General features: G+C 45.6%; 1 protein-coding gene and 1 pseudogene across 3 annotated transcripts in view; both read right to left on the reverse strand.

Annotated features, from left to right (window-relative positions):
• Positions 1-4693: 4693 nt before the first annotated feature.
• The window catches only part of Znf652 (zinc finger protein 652), a 59426-nt gene continuing 45108 nt past the window's right edge, over positions 4694-19011 (reverse strand). For all 3 annotated transcript variants that reach the window (XM_085829625.1, XM_021176102.3, XM_085829626.1), the window contains one exon: positions 4694-13579. In XM_085829625.1, coding sequence (XP_085685751.1) covers positions 13059-13579 — 521 coding nt within the window. In that variant the 3' untranslated portion in view covers positions 4694-13058. The remainder of the gene's footprint in view (positions 13580-19011) is intronic.
• LOC110304650 (DNA-directed RNA polymerases I, II, and III subunit RPABC4 pseudogene) lies at positions 15646-15852 on the reverse strand (annotated as a pseudogene).

Here is a 19011-nt window from a genome sequence, read left to right on the forward strand (position 1 = left end):
GAATCTCCCTCCTTCCTTGAGGACAGAACAGAGGAAGCAGGGATCTAGAAACAAATCTCGGTGCTGAGAATTGCAATCAGAAGTATTACATGTTACCAGGCAAGCCTAATATCCCACCACTCAGGGGGCAGAGGCAGGCAAATCTCTGAGTTCAAGACCAGCCTGGTCTACTACAGAAAAAGTTCCAGGCCAGCCAGGGCTATATAGAGAAACCCTGTCTTAAAACAAACAAACAAACAAACAAAACAAAAAAACCAAACAAAAAGTACTACACTTCTTGTACAGGGGGCTGTGCAAAGGAATCAGGCCCTAGCAAGTAATTATACCAAAACCTGTGGGCTGTTCCGATATGTTCATACAACATGCTGTCCCAAATCTTACTGGCCTGAAACAGTATTTGATTTCTCAGATTCTGAAAGTGGGTTGGGTGGTTATTCTGCATGTCTCACTGGGGCTCTGAGCATGACATTACCTTGGTCAGTGGAATTGGAGCATCTGAGAACTCACGCTTACCTGGAATTTGGAAGGGAAGCTGGGAACTCTGTCTAGGCACTTCAAATCCATTAGTGGTCTAGCCTGAGCTCGCTCTTTCTTTCTTTAAGTCTACGCTGTTCTGAAACTTCTGTAGTTGAGAATAACCCTGAATTTTTAATCCTACTGCCTGCACCTCTGAAGTGCTAGGGTTAGAGGTATGAGCTGCCACCATACCTGACTATAGCCTGTGTACCCCCTTCATTTTTCACGTCTGTGTGTGCACATGTGTACGTCTGTGAAGGCCTGAGGCTGGTGTCGGGAATCATAATCCATTGCTCCTTCATGTATTCACTGAGTCAGGCTCTCCAAATCAAAGCCAGAGCTCACTGTTATGGCTAGTCTTGCCAGCCTGCTTGCTCTGGGGATCCATCTCCACCTTCTGAGACTCCTGAGAATTGCAGGCCACTCAGGATGTCTGTGGGCTTAGGGGGACCTCACCTCTGGTCTTCGGGCTTGTACAATGAGTGCTTTAACCACTGGGCCATTTTCCATGTCTGTGTGTCTTTATTGGGAGACACGTTCCAAGGAAACAAAACCAGAAGCTGCCAGATGGCTCCAAACACCAGAGAATCTGATGGAGGGGTAAGGACACAGTATAAAGGGTGTGGACACAAGGATGTTTTTGTTTTGTTTTTACTGAGATAGGGTCTCACTGTGTATCCCTGGCTCTTCTGGAACTCTTTGTAGACCTGGCTGACCTAGATCCCACAGAGACCCACCTGCCTCTGCCTCCTAAGTGCTATGATTAGAGGTGTGCACCAGCATGGCCAGCACAATAACTTACCTTGGGGAACCTCAAAAAGATGAGTGATGAAGGGCCTTGAAGGTGGCTAAGTGGTAGAATACTTGCCTAGGACACGTAAGCCCTAGGGTCCAACGCCCAGTACACATTTCCCAAAAGTCGGCCTATGTTTGAGTTGCAAAGACGTCCTTGTAGTTAGCAACCTATTATGGTACTAGTACTGGGTCAATGGGCTCCAGTGAGAAAGAACTGCAAAGTGTCTGAGAATAAAGGGGCTCCATGCAGGACACTGGGCTGAATAATGGCCAATGTGGATGCAATCAGAAAGAGAAGTGGCAAAGCTTAAGACATCGGAAAATCCAGTTAAATAACCTGATTGTCTGTGAAATTGAATTCAGGCTGCTATTGCAAAGGGACTGGACAAAATTGTGGACATATGCTGCTCTGAGACAGAGTTTGTACTCCAAACAGAACTCATTAGTGAGCCTCAAAATTAATTTAGGGGCTCATGATCCACATTTAAAAAAAAAAATAAGGCCAGGGGCTGAGGAAGATGGTTCAGTCTGTAGAGGGCTTGCCTTGCAAGCAGGAATCTCAGAGTTCATTTGAGAACCCACATTCAAAGGCTAGGTGTTGGGGGCACTTCATTGTTAATCCCAGGGCTGGGGAGGGAGACAGGAGGATCACTGGGGCTTGCTGGCCAGCCAGACTAGCCTAACAGGTGACTTGAGAGTTCAGTGAGACATCTTCTCTCAAGGGAGGTGGATAACATTTCTGAGGATGACACCTGAGGCTATCATCTGGCCTACTGATACACAAACACACACACCACACACACACACACACACACACACACACCATACACACACACCCCACATGAACAAGAACACACATACATAACACACACTACACAGAAACACACACCACACACATACGCACACATACACCACACCCCACACACACGAACAAGCACACACACACACACACACATAATACACACTACGCACAAACATACCACACACACACACAAAGCATGCATACACATATATCAATAGGCAATTAAGTCATAGGACTTGGGAGGCCGAGGTTGGAGATTTGTAAGTTCAAGGCCAGCCTGTGTTATATCATGAGCTCCAGGTCAGCCACAAGTACACAGTGAAACTCTCTCAAATAAATGAATGAATAAACGCACAGTAGATAGGGCTATCGTTCTTGATTTTTTTCATTTATATAAGTAAATGTTTGCATGTGTGTTAGACAGAAAATACCAGTAACATACTTCTTACTAGCATTGTGTTCAAAGTCTGAGCTGGGAGTGGTGGCACACGCCTTTAATCCCAGCACTCTGGAGGCAGAGGCAGGCGGATTTCTGAGTTCGAAGCCAGCCTGGTCTACAAAGTGAGTTCCAGGAAAGCCAGGACTATACAGAGAAACCCTGTCTCGAAACCCCCCCACCCAAAAAAAAAAAAACAAAAACAAAGTCTGAAAGCCACTGGTGGAATGTATGCTGGTGGAGAGCTCCAGTGTGTACTAAGGGAAATGTGTAGCTGGGCCTGGTGGCACACACCTGTAAACCTAGCACTTGGGAGCTGGAAGCAGGAAGAACTGGAGCTCAGTGTCACCCTCAAATACATAGCACGTAGTACATAGCCAGGACTACTAAATCCATCCGCAAGTCAAGAGCAGCTAGGCGTGGGGGCACACCCGTTAATGCCAGTACTGAGGAGGCAGAGGCAGCCTGGTCTTTACACAGAGCTTCAGGCCAGTCATGGCAACTGTGAGCCTTTGTCTCAAAATCAAAACCAATCAAACAAACAGAAAACAAAGAAAAGAAACTGTGCTGATATCTGTGCCTAGGCCGAGTAACAAAAGGGCTGGAGAGATGACTCAGCAGCTACGAGATCTCAACACCCACATCAGGCAGCTCATAACCGTCAGGAGCTTCAGCCTCCGTCCGGGCATCTGACACCCTCTTTCTGGCCTTCCAGGGCGCACCTGCATGCATAACATGCCACACACACACACACACACACACACACACACACACCACGCCATGCCACACATACATTCACACAGCACACTCTAAAACAAACCTTCAAAAAAAGAGAAAAGAATAAAAATGGCAATTCTGTGATCTGTTTAGCTCTGCTCTGTTCTACAAGGTTTCAAACAGAGGGAAATGTGAACAATACGGTTTCCTTCCTAGACACTAAACTCCCTAATTGGAATCCCGTAAAAGGAACAAACAGGGTAGATGTGAATTGGAAAGGCTTGTGACAGAGCTGGCTTATCTTCCAGTTGGCACAGCCCTATCTCAGAGGGCAAGCTTCAGGTTACAGGGACCCACATCACCTCACACCAAATTACATAATTTTAAATGTATATACCCCTTCCTGTGCCCCCTCACCCAGTGCAAAGGATGGGCCCCAGGACCTTTGCCATGCTGGGTGGACACTCTCGTACCCAACACCATCCCCAGATCCTCCTGTTTTGTACTGAAAACTGGGTCTCACTAAGTTTTCCAGGTTGGCTTTGAATGTCTGATCCTCTTGCCTCAGCCTCTCAAGTGGCTGAATTATATATAGGCCATGGCTCCAGGCTTAGCTGACATAGATCTGCAAGTCAGCTTCCCTCCACTGGAGAGCATGTTTTGTGAGAGTGAGGGCTCCCAGTATTGCCCATTGCTCACTCTCTAGGCACTCACCAGACACACTGATATGACTGGCTGGGGGGACTGAACCTCATGGGGGTGAGGAGAAAAGCTGCCTCCCACTGACTATACTGGATAAGCTGTTTGCACTTGGGTTAACTCTTCTAGCTGGGTCACACCCAATCCTTCCCCCAAACACCCCTCTTGGAAAGTCTGCGCTCACTGCTCAGTTGGCCAGAGCAGTGTTGCTGCCTGCAGCTCAGGGGCACCAAGGCAGCAGCACTATAGAGATGAGATGGGGCAGACTTGGAAGTACATCGTGGCTCACACGGACCTGGAGGTGCAGCCGGTGACCCAGGCTTTTCAGGAAGCTTGAGACAGGAGGACAGCACGTTAAAGGCCTGCCTGAGTTCCTGAGTGAGTTCAGGACTAGCCCGGGCGACTCAGTCAGGGCCTATCTCAAAACACAAAGTAAGAGGAGGACACAGGATGTAGCTCAGTGGTACAGTTTACCTACTGTGTACAAGCTTGAGACTCAGTCACTATAACTAACTGGACAGGCAGGTGGGGGACAGGAAGTATGTTATTCTTAAGGGACCAGGCTGGATTTGGGGTTTGGGGTAGGCACACTACCAACAGCATTGGAGATACGAACCAATAATACAGACGTGGGTCACATGATTACATAAAATGAGCAATCATTGGCCAAGGGGCCCTCAAAATGTCATCTGAGCTTGGAGACAAAATGAAGACACGACACGTGGGAATATGGCTACTTTTCTTTTTTACTTTGAACATTAGCATGAAGTTGGTTACCGTACACATCCAAAGGCCCAGCATGTTGGGGAAAAAAAAATCATTAAATGGCACACCTTGTACCAGAGTCTCAATAAGAATAAAATATACAATGCTACATTGAGTGGTTAAAAATACACAAAAAAGTAGTTTTAACAATCTATAAATTTTTATACTTAAAATCATGATTGAGTTGAAATAAAAAAAAGTGCATTTCCATTGCTAAAAAAATAATATTGGTAGAGTTAACACAGGGAAGGAAATCATCACGCCGGGAGTCTGACAGGATGCTAGGGCAAAGATGACTAAGGGAAGCCAGGCATCTGGACCAGTTCAGAGCCCACCTGGCTCCACCCATCATGCAGCTAGCTCCCTGGGCCAAGCCCTTCTCTCCCTCCTTCCCACCCTAATAAGACTCTGTCCTACCCACCACTCACCCCCACCCCCAACTGAAGGCCCAATAACCTTCGTTACAGCATGACAGGTGCCTCCCCTCACCGTCCCAACTTGACCTTCAATGCCCTCTACAGAGGTAAGGAAGAGACACTGTCCCATTCTAGATTAGACGTAGTCTTAAATCTTCTTGACCTTGTAGGCAGGACTGGAACCAAGCAGTTCCTGCCTTCTTACACTCCTCTGGACGAACATTCAACAGCAAGCTTTGTAAACCTAAGGCTAAGGATTCCTGGCAAGAACACTGGACTTCCTTTAAGAAATGAGAAAGTGCAAGTGACCTCAGGACTGTGGGGACACCTGGCCACCTGCTACCTACCCTAGTCACGGCTTCCCTTCCACTTCTGCCTGGGCTGGAATTACAAGGATCCCCCGACTGGCACTGCATAGGCTCTTGCTGGGGGAAAGGACCATGAGGAAATCAGCCGGAAGCCCTTCCACGGGAAAATGCTTCCTGACCCTGCAAGGTAAACAGCCTCAGGCCGGTGCTTTCCTGAGTGGATAGCCAACTGTTCCTCTGGAGACACTGCAATGGGCGCAATCCAAATTCCCCAAGAGCTGAAGAGGGCCAGGAGCCCAAAGACAAGGAACCGGTGCAGAGAGAGGGCCAGGCCTGCTCTGGGAGACCTTCCTACCCACCTGGAGCAGACAAAGTGAGAGAGCGTGTGCTTACACATATGAGAGGTCCCCACTGCTGTCACAGATGTGACAGGGCAGACTGGTGCTGCAATGTGGAAACAGGGAGGAGGGTCACCTTTAGCTCTGCGCTTAGTAAACAATGGAGCCTTTATGATAAGGGCTAGCTTTCAGTTTCACGGAACCAATATTAACAAAGGCTTGCTGGTTATGCTGCCTGATGAGCCACAAGGACCTCAGACACAGGACTCCATCTCTGCTCACATGACCGGGCCTGAGTAACTGCTCAACTTAGTGATCGTGAAAATGCTTTAGTCAAATCCAACCAGTGAGCCAAGAGGTAGCCCAGAAGAGACTTAAAAGCTAAGAAGAAAGTACTTTATCGCCCCGTATGGCCAAAACAAGTACTGCAGAGGAAACAAAAACCCAAAACAACCGTCACCCCCACTTCCAACCCCTCCTAGTCTGGAAGATAATTCACCTGGTTTTCTGAGGCCACATATCTAGCGATACAATTTGAGAAGTAAACACAGACATTACACTACACCATTTATTTCTTTCCAACTTAACTCAAGTGAGTGATCATGTGTATTTTCCAATGCAGCCAGAGTCGCAGAGCCTACGCAGGGTGTGATGGAGACCCTGTTTCTGGCTCCCTGGCTCCCTACATGGTAAGGCAGATGGAGAGGCTGTGCTCGTTCACGGGAGCCAGAGACACAGAAACAAGCCACTACTCTCTTCTCAGACCCATACAGGCAGGCTCTTGACTCGACTGAAACCATCCGATTTCCTTTTGACATTAAACAAAAACCCAGCTTCCATCCCTTTTTGAGCATCTCCATCACCTATAAAATCATTTTCAAGTAATCTGTCATTATCCCCAATCTCACCAGAGAAGCTCAAATAGGATGAAGGTAAGCTGGGGTTAGTGATGGGGAAACCTCTGAGGGGCAACAACTCTCTTTGATACTTGACCAAAAGTATCCTAATCCAGACAAAATAAAGCAGCCATCCGTCTTGAAGGGTATGGGTCTTCCCAGTGACAGGTAACTATGGTTCTTCGCTATCCAAACACCTGGGACACTGGAGAGAAAAGGAACCAATTTAAAAGCATCCAGGTCTCAAGACCGACTGCAGCGGCAAACATGGAGGGTCCTTTAGAAACTCGGGAATGATTTCTGCACCACAGACCCTACCTCTTCCACTGTGCACACCGCTCTCAATCCAAACAGCCAGTGGGGCATTCCAATGTCTTGACTTCTATATTTTCAACCCAATTCTCACAATTTGGTATTGTCCCACCCATTGACATCCTGTCTGTTCACAGACAAAAAAAAGGAAGAAAAATTTATCAACAGCCGCCTTTCAAGACTCCCACCTTGCGCGACCATCGGTCTTGGGCACCTGGGTACTAATAATAACTGGAAGGAAAGGCGCAAGAGACTGTAAGTCAGAAAGCAAAGCTTTGGACTCAGGTCAAGATACTCTAATTAGTGTTCATTTGCCTAAAAAAAAAAAAAATCCTGTTTCCTCACTGAAAGAGCTCATCTATCAACCCAATACACAGCACAAACTTTAATTTGGGACATGAGAGACCAGCCGGTTGCTAACGTAATCTTTACAGTGAAGTGCACATACTACACATAGAGCACGCATCAGCTTCCTTTTGCCTCCGACTTTCATACATTAGACATCAATCACACTTTGTAAATGACGTAATGGGGCTTACGAGGGGGACAGGTGGCTGATGAGAGGGGCTGATCAAAAATCAAGAAAGGAATTTGTTAACCCCAGAGAGCACTTTTCTCCTCCTATGACTAAGCTAGCCACGGGAAGAACCTGGCAAGTGTTTATGCCATGCTATGTGCACCCCAGCAGCAGCTCGCAGTCCTTTAGTTTGAAGGGTAGGTACTCAGGAAGACTTCATCAGATGAGAAAAAGATGGCCCAGAGATGCACTGGGTGACCTTTGATTTTTAAAGGAACCGTCGGTCTGTGGTGAAAGACTAGAAGGTGAAGGACAAATGGCTCTAGTCCAGAGGTGGTGTGGGTGGGGGAGTAAGATACAAAGAAGCTACAAAGGCGACCCAGCCGTGAGTGACAGGGCAACAACACACAAATGTGTTCACAATTCCTAGCCAGGTGTTAGCGAGTTTGTAGTTAAGCCCTTGGGAAGAGGATGAATTCCGATACTCAGGGAGAACGACTCAATCAGAGGTAGGATTCAGACCGGGACAGAGGTTCCAGGACACGGCTTTTTGAAGGCACTCGAGAGCAGAGTGATTGAGAGTAAAGCTGCATACGACAGTAGGAAATCAGACGGACAGGTACTCAGGTCTCTGTGCTACAGTAATAGAAACAACCCCAGGAACGCTGTCCCGACACACATCAACCAGAAGCCCTGAGTTAACAGGGTGGAGAGAGACCCACGGCCTCTACTAAGGGAACAAAAAGGAGTTTGTTTTCAGAATATGTGGGTCTGCTCTGCACAGTAGTTTTGGATTAAACGTAATGTTTTTGAGTGATATGGCATCTGGTTCTTTAAACAAATTCACTGAAGCTGGAGAGCTGCAAAGTTGCTCTTTGAAGCAACTTGAGGAAAATTCTTGGAGGAATCTGACTTTCCTTGGAGTCTTGGAAAAGCTGTCCCTTAAGAGGGAAAGGTCTGATTATAAGTCTATAAACAGGCCTAGCGGGTATGAAAGCATTCAACTGTGAAGGTGAACGGGCGACTGGCAACTTTTATGGCTTCCACAGAGAGTGCAGTGAGGGCCTCTGGGCTGCTTTATCGAGGTAGTTCCCGGTTGGAAGGTCAGCATTGCTTCCCAAGAATGGCACAGACACAGAATCAGGTTAGCTAGTGAGCTGTTATTGCATAACAATGCCACTGTTTCTAATGGCTTATGACCCTTTATTCCTGAAAAAGAAAAAAAAAACAAAAATGGAGAGCGCGAGAACTCCTGGGAATTTTCTACCTTGGTTTTAAGTAGAGAAAAACCTTAAACCTGGTGACTCTTTGCTCAGGGTTAGAAGTTTAAGATTCCCAGCTGATTTTTTTTTTTTTTTTTTTTTTTAGTTGATAAAATGGTTAAATCTAACATACTCTCTCTTCTCATGGCATGCTACATATGCAGAACAGCATCAAAATCTCTAGCACGTGGACCATCAAATTATCAAAAGTGGTATTTTTCATACAGTAGCTTAAACAGAGGGGGCACCTTTAACTTAAACGAGGGGTTCTTTTAATGGAAGTTTTAGTTTTTCTCTCTTTAAATACAAAAAGCTCACCTACTCTAGTGTGTTTTCCTAACCAAACCTCCAAGAGGGACTAGATCCATATAGATGTATGTGTGCATTCATGAGTATGTGCACACGTGTGTACACACACACATACACACACACACACACACACACCCGCACACCTCTGCAGTAGAGTTCTTTCTCTGCTTCATAGTCTCAAAATTTAAATCTTCTAGGGAAATAAAAATGAAACTAAACACACATCCACATCCACTCAACAATCATAAAACTGAAAAAGATTTTCAAGAAGTTAAAAATTCCAAACTTCAAAGATTTTGCCTCTGGTTAGACCGGGTGAGGGTGAGGGGGTGGGGTGGGGTGTATGGGGTGGGGGCTAGCTCAGAAGGATACTGTCAACAGATGAGGTTCTCAGACTGGACAACCCTGGGAAGGCCCGTGCTGAGGCCTGAGGCTTGAGGGTTACTAAGACAGTGCCTGGCAATGATTTACAAAGGTTTCTTTGAACTTTATTAAAGTTTTATGTGGAGACCTCCCCATTTGCTAAAAATAAGAATCAAGTCAAAATAATATTAAAAAAAATAAAATAAAATGAAGCCACATGCCTTTAAATCTTCTTTTCCTTCAGGTTTAAAAGCTAACCCAGTCTGAGCCTGACTCAGTTTGAGAGCAGCAGCCTAATGAATTAGGCTAATGAATTAGGCTGAAAAAGTTTGTATCCAAATGATAAATCCACGAGAAGAAAGCAAGGGACGCATGACTCAACCCAAAAACGTAATGCCAACACGGAAACATTGCTGTGGAAGCCAGGCAGGGTGGAGCAGGTACCATGAGCCCAACACTTGGGAAGCTGAGGGGAGGGAGTCATGGGTTTGAGGTAACCATGACCATATCCACTGGGGAGTTCAGCTTAGCTTAGGTATTTAGTGAGAGACCCTTTCTCAAAAAAAGCAAAACAAGAACCCCAACAACAACAAAACTCTTGGGGGAAGGGGTTGTGGTTCTCTCCTGTAGACCCAGCACTCAGGCTGTGAATTCAAGGCTAGCCTGGTCTACTTATAAGTAACCACGTATCCTTGCAACAACAAAGCCTTTGAAGATAGTATAAAATGGTGTAATGAGAAAGCCTTGATTTAGAATCTGTTATTCTGAAATGTGATGTGTTACGAGACAACAGTAAAGATACAAGCCTAAAACTCGAACTCTTCCACGGGTCTTTTTCCATGGACAGGTAACAAGAATGTAACAGGTTCTGTAGAATTCCTGGGGCACTGCAGCACATGTGGGCCAGCACTGCACACACTGCAGCTCTTCCCTTCGTAGCCAGCAGACCCCAAGTACATTGTCAACCCTGAGTCTGAGTCTTCAGCACGTGACAGCTGAGGTACCTGCATGTTTAAGGCGTGACCCTGTGGTTTCTGACTCCGAAGCATTTCTGTATAGGTCTCATTATACATATGCCCATTAGTCGTACACTTTTGAGAGCCATTTTTTAGAGCAGGCTTCTCGAGTCAGGGAAGATAAACTTCTCTAGAAAAAAAAAATATATTGCCATTTCTACACTGTTCCACATCTGAGTAAGAATGATAAGAGTGTGGTAGGGCTAAGCCACTGTTTTAAATTCCTTTTTCTGCTTCTGTTAAGGATAGTGATGCTTACTAACTTGCTATTGGGTTTCCTATGTAGAGGACAGTTTCTTATGGCTATAGTCATTTGAATAAAGTCAGAACTGACAACCTGAATTTTTCAATGAATATTCATAGTATAACCATCGAATGGTTGTAATTCAACAGCCTCAAGTCTGGAATTCAGAATGTCTGCCTCATATTGTAAAAGCATTTAGTATAAAATAAAGTATAACCAATTATTAACTTAGCTACAAATTATACCTTTTTTGATAAAAATACTTGAATATTATAGGTTTAGCCGTGAGCTGTGGATATGTCTACATGAGAGGTGGATTTGCAGACTTCCCATAAGCTGCAGAGGAGACCGTGGAGGTAATGGGGTAGGGGTGACTTCTACGTCACAACATTCAGAAGAGGAATCTGTTTCCTGTTTGCCTCGGGTATGTGAGGGCTGCAAGAATGTATGCAAATATTACAAATACCATTCATTAAAGTTCATAGCTAGAAGCTGGAGGGAAAGTGTGTCCTGAGAGACTTTCCTGACTCCACACACGATGTTTCCTATGTTTACAGACGACAAGGGCAAAACTGGAGAAAAATCTAGAAATAGTAAACCAAAAAAACTAATGGAGTATGATACTTAAAAGCAGGAAGCTAACCTCAGTCCAGAGTCCGTGTGTCCCCACTGCAGAGTTAAGTAGCCAGGAAAAAGTGCACAACGCATAACTGCACATTTAATATCAAAGATAAATAAATAACAGCTAAGGGTCTGATTTAAGAGCCTGAGGATAGAGAGACGAGGAGGAGAGAGGTGGGAGGCAGAGGCCATTCTTGGAACTCAGCCTCTGAGAAGAAGAGCACAGAATTCGTAGGAGCTGTGCCGTGCACACCTGTCAGCTGACTGAAACCACCATGTTAGCCCTTCTCTCTGGCCTTCCGTATATCCACTCCAGGGTGACCACGCTCTGTTTAAGTTCCCCAAATGTTGACCGAGTAAGCTGCCGCTCGAAAGGCAAGGGCACTGCTCCTTCCTCACCTAAGATGCTGCGGTCTCCCTCCTCTGGAGAGGGCAGGCAGCAGTATTGGGGGTTTCCTGTCACTACAGTTTTAATGGCAGATACCAGTCAGTTGTGGACACCCACGTTTTAGAGATTGCAGGCATTTTAAAACTCAAAAGCCAACTTGTCTTCTCATCCACATTTCTTGGTCACTACCAGCAATTATGTTTGTGATTTCAGTTCACCGTGTTAGCTTCTTCTAACAACTCTTGGAAAACACAGGAGCCTCAAAGTAAGAGATCCCAACCCATCTTCCCCTAACAGCTGCGCACGACACAGCTTCTAAGGAAAGTGAGAAACAGACGTGATCCAAGGAAACGACCTCTGCCCCTTCCTCCCGAGGGCATTCACAAATGTCATTCACATTTGCAAGCCCTGCTAACTCTGAATGACCCCATTCCCTCACACCACCCCACTGAATCCATAGAGTACTCAAAGGGACACCAACACTGGCTGTGTCAGTGAGCCCAACGGACTGAACGCCCAGCAGAGACGTCCAATTCACTGACGACCAGCTTTGTACTGAACCTTGCTTTTGTACCTGGTCTGATGACCCGCTCAGATACATCCAGTCACAGAAGCACCTTTGAGTTGTACGGATGTAAGAATAGTTGAGATAGAAGTTATTATATGCATCTTTGAGAATCACATTTTGATGATTATAAAAATTTATCTATTTTACAACATGGGTTTAGCTACACTGAAAAAATTACACAGCTTATTGAAATACATCTCATTTTAGAAACAGACTACTAAAGTCTATACAAAAACTCTAAAATAATTTCTGTAGTAAAATAAAGAGTGTGTTAAAAGAGCTACACAAAGAAGAAAATTCCCATCTTCTCTATAATGCTTGATATTGTGTGAAACGCAGCCAGCTCGACTCTGCAGCCAGCACCAAAAGCTGAAACGAATTCATTACAATACACAGTGATACAGTTAATGCTCTGGATTAACCTCACAGCCTTCCCGATTAGTATAAAGGAAACAGGCCCACCCCTCTTTGAGGAGAAGACCGAGATATAAAAGCAAGCATACCTCATCCGCTGATATGAAATTATAAAATCCCACAGTCACAGTATCTGAAATTTATAAAAGTCATCAGAAAATGCAAGCAAATTGGGCTTTAGTTCCGTGGTTCCCCTGGTTTCAAGGGCAGTCTTCTCCTTCACTCCGTCAGGTCAGTCTGAGGGCTCACCAGGACAATGGCGACGGCCCTGAAGGAGGTATGGAGTTAGGCAGACCCCAGAGAAGTACGGCTGCATCCCTTCTGCCAGCTCACCGTGGGGACGGCACTGGCTGGGGCTAATGGTGCTGGGCCGGGGCCGCACTGTTCTTCTCTGCCAGGTGTCTCAGAAAGGTGTCCTCGCTCTGGCTTCTGTGGTTTAGGGGCTCACTCTTGAAGAGGGCTGGGGGCGGGGGCAGGTGAGGCACAGGAGGGATGGGGAGGTGGTGCGCGTGGTGTGGATGCGTGTGTATGTGCAGGTGTGAGAAAGGGTGCGGGACGGGTCTCGAGGGAAGCACGCCACCCACAGGGTTCATACTGACTGCAGGGGCTGGGCTGGCGGGAGTGTTGGCCACGGCTGGAGCGGGAGCAGCTGGAGCTGAGGCCAGTGGGATCTGGACAGCCGGCGGCACATTCACTGGGCTGGTCACTCGGAAGCACTTCTCCTTGTGGGCCTTCAGCATGTTGGAAAAGCGGAACCGCTGGCCGCACACATCGCAGGGGTAGGGCTTCTCGCCTGTGTGAGTCCTGCGGTGCCTCTTCATGTTGGGTCGGCTGGTGAAGCTCTTGCCGCAGATCTCACAGATGAAGGGTTTCTCTCCTGAGATTGGCACAGACAGACAGACAGACAGGGTTGGTGTTCCCGCTGTACAGACAGGCACCTGCCTGCCTGCCACTCATGCCCTCCCTTCAGCATTTTGTCCCCAATTGACACTTAGCATGTCGCAGTAGGCACAAATACAACTTATAAGCCACCATGCTGGTAGGAAAAGAGGAGGGAGTGAGAGGTAGTGTGGATGCTGCAGGCGAGTGTGCCCTATGGGCATGGCCTATGGGCACTTTGTCTCTAAAATTCAGGCACTTCTGTGCCAGTTCACTGTGACCTCAGCTACCACCCCTTTCTTGCAACAGGCACTCACTCTAGACTGCGCATAAGACTTATTCAGGGAACCTGGCTCTATTCCAATCACTACATCTGGTAGCTTTCCATTCTCACCACAACTGTATGAGGCAGTACACTATCCCTATTGTCTGAAGGAGATCTTGCTAAGGTGATCTGTTAGGCACAAAGTTAGGAACGCTCAAGTCTAGCTCCCAGAATCTGCTCCACTGACATAGAACCCTCAGCACTTCCTACCCTACGGGCGGGCGTATTTCTCCATGCATGAAAGAATCCATTTTCTTCCCTTTTTTTCTGTAGCTCCCATAACCAGGAGCAATACCTCTTTACCCCAGTTCAACCTCTCTCCGAGTCTGGAAGAAAGCTGGATCTCTTTCTTATTCTAAAACAAAGTAGAGCTCCTATTGCCTCCTTCCACAGAATCCACAACTCTACCCTACCCACCCACAGTTCCTCAGAGATACAACTCCAGAGTCAGATGGGGCAGTTACCCCTTGCTGCAGGGCCTTTCCTCCCTGTGAGTGACACTCATCTTTCTGCTTGACTTCTGAGCCAAGCTTGTCTCCTTTTTAATCAATTTCTTCCTATCTTTTCTGCGTCCCATTTTATTTTACTTTATCTTATTTTGAAACAAAGTTTCATTATGTTAGCTTAGGCTTGGAACTCAAGATCTCTTATCTCAGCTTCCAGAGTGCTGGTATTACAGGTGTAAGCCACAAGTTCCTGGCTCCTCTAACCATCTCCCCCATCCCTTTAAAGAAAGGGTCTCCTGCATCCCAGAAGTGCACTTTAAATGTCCTATGTACCGAAGGATGACCTTGCACTTCTAATTTTCATGCCTCCGCCTCCCAAATGCTGGTATTACAGGCTTGTGTTAACATGCTCAGTTTTCCTTTAATTATCTTAAAATCTCAAATATGGCCAGTAAGAAGTAAATAAAGGCACCTACTGCCTAGCCTGAAAACCTGGGTTTGATCCCCACAGTAGGAGAGAATTGAACTCAAAAGCTGTTCTCTGACTACCATAAATGTTCCACGGTACAAGTTCATTCTCACCCCCAAATAAATATTTGTAATCACCCAGTGAAAGAAACAAGCCCTTCAATCTGTACACTAAGTGGTTTTGGTTGTATCCACCTGAGAGAAATGCCACTGGAAACACCTGTATATAGTATAGACATTTAACTACTAACATGCAATCTAGGTAAAGACATCTATAAAATATTAGTCAAGTAAAACGAGCTCGCTTTGAAAATACGTGCATAGCATTACCCACTCTGATGTGAGATACGCACAGACAATCCATGGAAGGAAATGCACTTAGAAATATTGCTAAGATTACGTCTAGGTAACAGGATTGCAGATGGCCCATTTATCCTTCCTTCCTTCCTCTGTGTCTCCCTTCCTTCCTTCCTTCCTTCCTTCCTTCCTTCCTTCCTTCCTTCCTTCCTCTGTGTCTTCCTTCCTTCCTTCCTTCCTTCCTTCCTTCCTTCCTTCCTTCCTTCCTCTGTGTCTTCCTTCCTTCCTTCCTTCCTTCCTTCCTTCCTTCCTTCCTTCCTTCCTTCCTCTGTGTCTCTCTTCCTTCCTTCCTTCCTTCTTTGAACCAAAATTTCCTTTATACAAAGCCTTAAAATACAATTGCATTTCTAAATGAAATCATAGGCATACAGTTGTAGTCATTAAGTAAACTAAGCCAAATGCTACACATTAAAGAGAAACGTCAATGAGGCAAACGTATGAATGAAGACACTTCTGAACTCCCCCATTTCATCGAGCATCAAAACCCACCAATCTTTGAGTCCTTTTCTTATACATTATTCTGTACCCACATTCTCTGCATCTAATTGGATCCCTGGACTTTATTTATCTCATTTTCGGTGTGACACTCTCCACAAATATATATCATTGACTGCTGCTTTGGTGGTTGAACATCTTTCTGTGCGTCCATTGTTAGTGCCTCCACAGCTGGAAGAAGCGTCACTTCTCTCCCTTTCTCCCTTTCTTCCTTTCTCTTTTGACAGCATCTCACAGTGTAGCCCTGGCTGGCCTACAACTCCGTATGAAGATCAAGTTGGCCTGAAATGTACAGTGATTCAACTGCCTCTGAGTTCCAAGCGCTGGGATTAAAGGTATATACCACCACACTTGGCCTTATTGTTTTATTATTAGTTGTTATGTGTGTAAGTGTTTTGTCTGCATATATGCTCCACATTCATGCCTGCTATTTATAGAGGCCAGAGGATGGTGACAGATCATCTGGTGCAGATGGCACTGCAGTTACAAATGGTTGAAAGCCACCCTGTGTGTGCTGGGAACTGAGCCCAGGCATCCCCAAGTGCATCAGGTGCTCTGAACACCGAGCGGCCGTCGCTCCAGGCCCCACCCTATTTCTAACCCTTGTTTTTACTTCTGTGGTTTTCTGAAATAAACATGACTTCCTTATTCAATAAAATGGTTAATTATTTTTCAAATAGGCTGGCCTGGTAATCAGTATACAATCTGCACTGGCCTCAAAAACTCACCACCATCCTCTTGCCTTAGCCTTCTGAGTTCTGGAAAGCAGGACTGTTCCCAAGTAAAATATTTAAAAGCATAGCTCTTTGCTAACTTCTTAACCCCTGAATTCCTGTCCGTTCTATCAAAGTCAGAGCCTTCATTTGCAGCAGCCACATGGCAACAGCCCAAAGACCCCAGTCTGACCCACTAGTCCCATGGGAGCTTCCTTATCTGACTGACTGACCATTTACACACTTGACTCACAGGCCACAGACACTGAATGTTCACTCAACAAAACATGTTCAACTTTCTAGACCTCTTTAATCATGTCCATTCACAATCTCCTGAGCTATGTGACTCGCCATAGGGAGCCCCAAAGGAATTAGGGAAGATAATTAATCCAATGATTCAAGCAAAAATCTTATTGTATTAATAACTTTTTTTTTTTTTTTTTTTTTTTTTTTTGGTTTTTCGAGATAGGGTTTCTCGGTGTAGCCCTGGCTGTCCTGGAACTCACTCTGTAGACCAGGCTGTCCTGGAACTCAGAAATCTGCCTGCCTCTGCCTCTCGAGTGCTGGGATTAAAGGCATGCGCCACCACCGTCCAGCTAATAATCTTTTACTTCTTAATAACTTTTCCAGGTCTTCACTTGATATAAAGCTATCACACTGCCTACCCTGACTCACGATTTACTTGGCATCGTTGCATAACTGTGCTTAGTGGTTAAGGTTAAGGTTACTCAAAGCTTAGGATAAAATAAAATGTCACATTTCAAGTCAACCACTGTACCTGCCTCTGCTTTAAAGAAAAGCTGGGAAATGCGAGCTCGAAGATACACAAGATAGCCAGAAAAGCATGTGCAGTAACTTCTCTAGAGATCTGTCTAACAGACAAAGCCGACCCAGCACTGGGAGCAGCACTGTAGAGCCTAAAGAAGGGCACTGCTGCAGGGAAGACAAGAGGAAAGGGAGTGGGAGGTTGTCCTTTGCACTATGCAAAGGGAAGGGCGGTCAGTCCCTGCACACCCAAGCATTTCTGCCATGCAGCAGGAATATCCTTGGGCAGCAGCATAAATCCACTTTCCATCTCATGTAAATCCGTTCTCAAACTGCTTCTTGGATATTTCCGTCCCAGAGATCTCAAAACTAACAAAAGAAAGTTAAATTCATTATCCTACCTAGCAAAGCACTCTACTCTCTACTATTTTCTACCTAAATACCACTATTCTAAAGGCTCTGAAACTAACCCTTAATTCACTTAACTGGCTTACCATCTGTGTCCTTGATCCCCTCACCATCCACACTGGAGCCAAAGCGAACTCTCAAAACACTTGTGGCACACACACCACATAAAAGCACACCCTACTCACTGTTCTTTAAGTCCAAAGGTTTCATACTGGGTTTAAAAGATTCTTTATGGGCTGGAGAGATGGCTCAGTGGGTAAGAGCACCCGACTGCTCTTCCGAAGGTCCAGAGTTCAAATCCCAGCAACCACATGGTGGCTCACAACCATCCCTAATGAGATCTGGCTCCCTCTTCTGGAATGTCTGAAGACAGCTACAGTGTACTTACATATAATAAGAACCTCTGATCCTGAGCTGCTGAGCACAGTAAACAAATCCGAGAATCAGACCCTGTGATGATGCTGATCATGCTTATGATGGACTATATAACCTGTTTTATTACTTGCTACAGTAAACTGACGACAGAATCACCAAGTGTCCAGTTGAGAGTAAGGCTGACTGGAGCAAATTACTTACTCTTTTAGCCTCAGTTTCTTCATCAGAAAAATAAAGAGAATAACCCCTACAGAGGTCACTGGGGAATAAACACAAGCTGAGGTTTAGAGCTGTACCCAGAACACAGATGCTCAGTGTGGGGCAGCCTCTGTTACTGTATTATCTATCACTGCTGTTATTCTGTGGACCATGGACCTCTAAAGAGCAAAAACCAGGTCTTCATTCATCTTTTGTCCTTATGCATGTGGTATAAGGACAATCAGCAAATATTCTGCTTTGAATTTCCCCTGTGCTCAGACTGTGCTAGGAACCCTGCCTAATGGTGGCCAGCTTCCCTAGGTAAGTTTTGCCTTACTTCTCTCTTTTTTCTTTTCTTTTCTTTTTTTTTTTTTTTTCAAGACAGGGTTTCTCTGTGTAGCCCTGGCTGTCCTGGAACTCACTCTGTAGACCAGGCTGGCCTTAAACTCAGAAATCCGCCTGCCTCTGACTCTCAAGTGCTGGGATTAAAGACATGCGCCACCACACCCGGCTCTTCTCTTTAACTAAAAAGAAATAACTCAACCACTGCCAGTTCCCACAGCAGGTATGAACCCCACCCAAATAACTGCTGCCTATAGATGTCAATTCATCCAGCCTTTCTCCCTTTTCCTATCTAAAGCTCTCTTACCTTCTACTCTCTCAGACACTACTACAGTCATTTGTATTTAATACCATGGAACTAGAGGCCAACTGAGGTTGTACAATTCTGCTAGTAAGGTTTTTTTCAAACCTACCAGCCAGTTAGTTGCTTTCCCAGTTTTTTGTTTTGTTTTTGTTTTGTTTTAAGACTCTGTGTAGCCCGGCCGTCCTGGAACTTACTCTGTAGACCAGGCCAGGCTTGGACTCAGAGATCTACCTG

The sequence above is a fragment of the Mus caroli genome, unplaced genomic scaffold (assembly GCF_978045245.1).
Source record: "Mus caroli unplaced genomic scaffold, Mus_caroli_1 scaffold_13, whole genome shotgun sequence".
In the NCBI taxonomy this organism is placed as follows: Eukaryota; Metazoa; Chordata; class Mammalia; order Rodentia; family Muridae; genus Mus; species Mus caroli.